We start from the raw sequence: 4,409 nt of genomic DNA, 5'->3' as shown, positions 1-4,409 counted from the left end.
CGAGCGAGAAGGCCGACTCGGCCGGGAGGTACTCCCGTGCGGGCTTCGAAATTGTCGGCATTCCATACCCCGGTACGCGTGGTTCCCCCTTGCCCCTTTCCTCTCCAGTACACGGAACTGGAGAGGAAAGTGCCCACGGCCACACGTGCACGCGCACATACATACATACATAGATACAAACATGCAAACATGCATACAATCAATTAACCAACCAACCAACCAACCAACCCTCCCCCTCCCCTCCCTTCCGCCCGGTGCCCCGGCATTGGTAGGTTGCGAGTTTTTCAAGGACTTCCGTGACCGCGGCTACTGCGCCCGACAGCTCTACTATGATTGGGATCTGTGGTTTGTCAACGCACCGCTGTCGATCCCTGCGCCGCTCAGTGCCATCGTACCCGCCGGCCACCCGACCCCGAGCGCCTTCTGGTCGCAGTACCAGTCTTGGGATCTCATCCACCTGACACGAAACTATCTGGAGTTGATTTTCGGCGCCCTCACCAGTGGAGAGCCGGGTCCGACCCAGCACCACCGGGCTACGCCCCCCGGATCGAGTGTCGGAATGAAGGACGGCTCGGTGGACTCGCGCTCCAATGGCATCCTCGTCCACTGCATCTCCGGTGCGTCACACCGACCCCCGCCCCCACAGATGCTCTCTGCACCTGTCCCTTGCTTGTGTCGCCCTCGCTCCATCGCACCCTGGCCCGGCCCTCCCGGCAGGCCTTCGAGCCCGTGTCATTCCTAATGTGCTCCTCCGTCGGCTCGTCTGGCACAGGCTGGGACCGGACTCCGCTCTTCATCTCGCTCATCCGCATCCTCCTGTGGGCCGCTGGCGAAGCGCACGCCAGCCTCTCGGCCGTGGAATTCCTCTATTTCACGGTGGCCTATGACTGGCTGCTCTTTGGGCACCAGCTGCCGACGCGCATCCAGAAGGGCGAAGATATCTTTGCCTTTTGCTTCTATGTGCTGGCTTTCCTGACGGACATCGCGATCGCTCATCAGGCCGGGCAGGCCGAGTCAGACGCCCCAGGTCCCGAGGCCACCGAGTCGAAGGCCATCCCGACGCCGTCTGCCGGCCCCGGGGCCCCGGACGCCAGCGCCCCGGCCGGCAGCCTCAAGTGCACCCTGTTGGCGACTGAGCCAGCCTCCGGGGGGGGTCCGCCCCTGCCCGCTGGGACAAGCTTCCACCGGCAGGCCCCCACCTCCTCGGAGGCGGACCTGGCCTGGCCCGGGCCAGGCTCGCTGCGGTCCAGCCGATCGCGCACGCTCTCCTCGTCATCCTCCTCCTCGGTCTCCCTGCCGGAGACGCCCTCCCTCGGCGGCGGAGGAGAAGGGGGCGACACCGGGTCCACCTCGTCTCAGGAGTTCTCCTCGTCGGTGGGATCGCTGGGAGCGGCGGCGGCCGCGGTGGCCGGTCCTTTCGGTCCGGCGGCGCTGTCTCCGCCGCCGCCCCACCGGCGGCCCTATTTGGAACTACCGCTGGAGTCGCCCGCCACCGGGCACCGTGCGAAGAAGGCCGGCCGGCCCTTCCCCCCGCTGGCGTCCGGAGATGGCCAGGCAGGCAGTCTGTCGGATGATGCGGGAGATGGGACGGCCCTCCGTGAGGGTGAACTGCTGAGTCTGATGCCGGGGCCCCTCCCGGACGAGGTGTCTTCCTTCGACCCGGGGAGGGCAGGCGGCGGCGGCGGCGGCCTGGCCGGCGGCCGGCTTCTATTTGACAGTGATCCTGCTGGGGCGGGGAGCGCCGCCGTGGGCCCTGTCCTGCCTGCCTCCCCGACGGTGGTGGTGACCCGCCGTGGGTTTGCCGCGCCGCAAGCGGCCGTGGTTGCCGCACCGGCCGGGGCCCGTCTCGGCCCGGCCCCGGCCACCACCCAGCGGTCGCACTTTGCGCAGACGCATGCGGCCGCCGAGCCTCCTCCTCCGATGGGTCCGGCCGCGGCCGCGGCCGTGGCGGTGATGTTCCCGACCTCGGCACCCCGACCGGCTCCCGATGCGCCGACCCTCCGGCTGCTGGAGCTGCGCATGCTCTTCCGGGACATCTACTTCGAGATCTCCGGCAACCAGTTTTCATGAGGCAGGTCCCTCTCCTCCCCCTGTCTCTCCCCCTCTCGTTCCGTCCCCCTTCCCCCCCCCCCCCGAACCGCTGAAAGGGCCGGGGGGCGGGGGCCGCGCGGGCCCGCCCGTGCACGCATCCGGCGGCGACCCGCGGCGGCAGGGGTCCAGACGCGGGGTCTTTTCTTCCGCCCCACATCCTCCCGCCGTCTTCTCCGGCCTCTCATATGCCGACGCACATGTGTGCGTCAAATACACGCCCCACACACGCCCCACACACAGACATACATGGAGCACCCGGCGCTTCCTTGCGCGTCCGGTGTCACCATCGCGCAAGGAATGCACCGGCCTGCCGGACGGAGGGCTAGGGAGCACATTCCCAGTTGGTGCATTCCCAAATGGACAATGCCATTATGTTCTTCGCATCGCGTCGGAATATTCCCCTCAAAGAATCCACGGTCGACTGGCTGCCTGCCCGACCGTTGCCTGCCCCTTTGTCTGCTTGCCCGATTGGTCGACGCGCCGGCGGGTCTAGGACCCCCGCGCCGGTCGGGCCTACGGGGGCCTGCCCATGCCGCGGAGCAACCCACTGGAGGACACCCGCCAGCCGTGCGTGCGCCGGAAAGCGGGGCACGGCGCTCCGGTGTAGCCCGAGCCGGCGGTCGGCGGTGTGCACTCGCACGCCCCGGCGGTGCTCCCTCTCACTCATACGCCCAAACACCTGTTGACCCTTCGCGCGCGGCTAATGCGGCCGGGATGGGCGCGAGCGTCATCCGACTCGTGCGCACGAGGGGGGGGGGTGGGGGAGGGGGGCAAGCAGACAGCACGGGCGCGGTCCCGCCCCCTTGCTCCCCCGCTGGGTTGGATGTGGAGCCCTGGCAGGCCCGGGGGACCGTTGGTAGTCGCGAGGCTGCTCGCCCGTGCCATTCCGCCGATCAATTCCTCTTCCGGCGCCAAGGAAGCGTGGACCAACGACGGGCCCGGCCGGGCCAGAGCCGGCTGGACCAGGTCGCAGGGGACCCGGGGCAAGTATTGTTTTTTTCGCCTGCTGGTGGCCTGGTGCGGGTCACCCCGCCGCCCCCCCCCCCCCCAAGTCGGCCCCGTTGGTTCGGTCGGCTGGCGAGATCTCAGGGGGCGATTTCGCGCTCTCTCCGAGAGCCGAACGCGTGCCCGGCCGGGCGGTCCTCCCGGCCCAGGGGCCCTACGGCCGTTGCTCTGGGCCTCCTCCCCCCAAACCCGGGAGGGGGTCGATCTCGGCCCCACGGCCGCCCAGGGCCTTTGGCCCTCCCCCAGCCCCCTCCCCCTTCCCGTCCCTCGGAGCTCCGGCCCCTGGTGATGTGGTCCACGCAGGGGCGCCCGTGCGCGATTCGCCTGTGTTTCTCCGCACCCGCCCCTCCTGGGCCCCAGGTCGTTGCTTTGTCGGGGGGGGGGGGGGGGCATCCGTGTGGTATGCACGGGAATGGAGTGTCAGTGGAATAGACCCGCGGCCGGCCGGGCCGACCTCCGCTGAGTTCCAGCCCCGTCACATGCGCACATATCCCGCGACGGACGCGGGCAGACAGGCAGGCAGGCGCCTATGCACACCTTTATACGTGTTGCCGGTCGCATCGACACAAACACCCCCCCCCCCCCTGCCGGCCGGGCGTTCCCTCATCCAGCCGCACACACTCCAATTCAGTGTCACCTACACAGCCGGGCGAGCGCGTTCTGGCGGTGGCAAGGCGCGATCTCTCCACCCCCCCCCCTCTCTCTCTCTCTCTCTCTCTCTCACACACACGCACACGCGCACGCTAGGGAAGGCGGCCAGCTTGTCGCCCTGCGTCCCCCGTTTTGAGGATCAATGCTGTCACGAAGCCTCTTCAGCGCGTGCATCCCCCCCCCACCCCTTTAACCGCCACAGCCCCTTCGCGCTCTGCCCCACGTATCTCCGTCCCACCCCCGCCCCCTCCCTCTTTCCCTCTCTTGCCTCCTCCGGACACCCTCTTCCCTCTTCATACTCGCACCAAACATCGCAGAGATGTCCGCTGCGCAGGCGACTACCGAGCTCGGCGCCGGGCCGCGCGTCGAGACTTCGCTGGTCCTTGAGGTCGTCGAGGCGAAGGACCTTCGGCGTGAGGGCGGCGCCAGCGCCGCAGCCGGCCAGCCGGTTCCCGATGAGGGCGCCATCTTCTGCGGCGTCAAGGTCAACTCGCAACTTGTCCACACCACGGCCTCCACCACCGTTCGGAACAGCCTTTGGACCGACGTCCTGCACATGTACGTCGCCTCTGTGAGTGGGTGCCCCCATCGCCTGTGCCCGGCGCACCGGCGCACCCGCACGCACGTCCGTACTCACATACGGGCTCCCTCCCTCCCCCCCC

At 68.8% G+C, this 4,409-nt stretch overlaps 2 protein-coding genes across 2 annotated transcripts in view; both read left to right on the top strand.

Moving 5' to 3' along the window:
- H696_02860 (hypothetical protein) overlaps nt 1-2,070 on the top strand; it is a gene marked incomplete at its 3' end in the record, with an annotated part of 4,379 nt that extends 2,309 nt beyond the window's left edge. Inside the window, exons 6-8 of the mRNA XM_009496752.1 lie at nt 5-72; nt 273-617; nt 773-2,070. Of these exons, the coding sequence (XP_009495027.1) occupies nt 5-72; nt 273-617; nt 773-2,070 (1,711 nt within the window). The remainder of the gene's footprint in view (nt 1-4; nt 73-272; nt 618-772) is intronic.
- A 1,761-nt stretch (nt 2,071-3,831) lies between these two features.
- H696_02859 (hypothetical protein) overlaps nt 3,832-4,409 on the top strand; it is a 4,286-nt gene continuing 3,708 nt past the window's right edge. The window contains exon 1 of the mRNA XM_009496751.1: nt 3,832-4,305. Within this exon, the coding sequence (XP_009495026.1) occupies nt 4,067-4,305 (239 nt within the window). The 5' untranslated portion in view covers nt 3,832-4,066. The remainder of the gene's footprint in view (nt 4,306-4,409) is intronic.

This window comes from Fonticula alba, assembly GCF_000388065.1.
Source record: "Fonticula alba strain ATCC 38817 unplaced genomic scaffold supercont2.4, whole genome shotgun sequence".
NCBI lineage: Eukaryota > Rotosphaerida > Fonticulaceae > Fonticula > Fonticula alba.
This window is presented reverse-complemented; position numbering and strand designations above follow the sequence as displayed.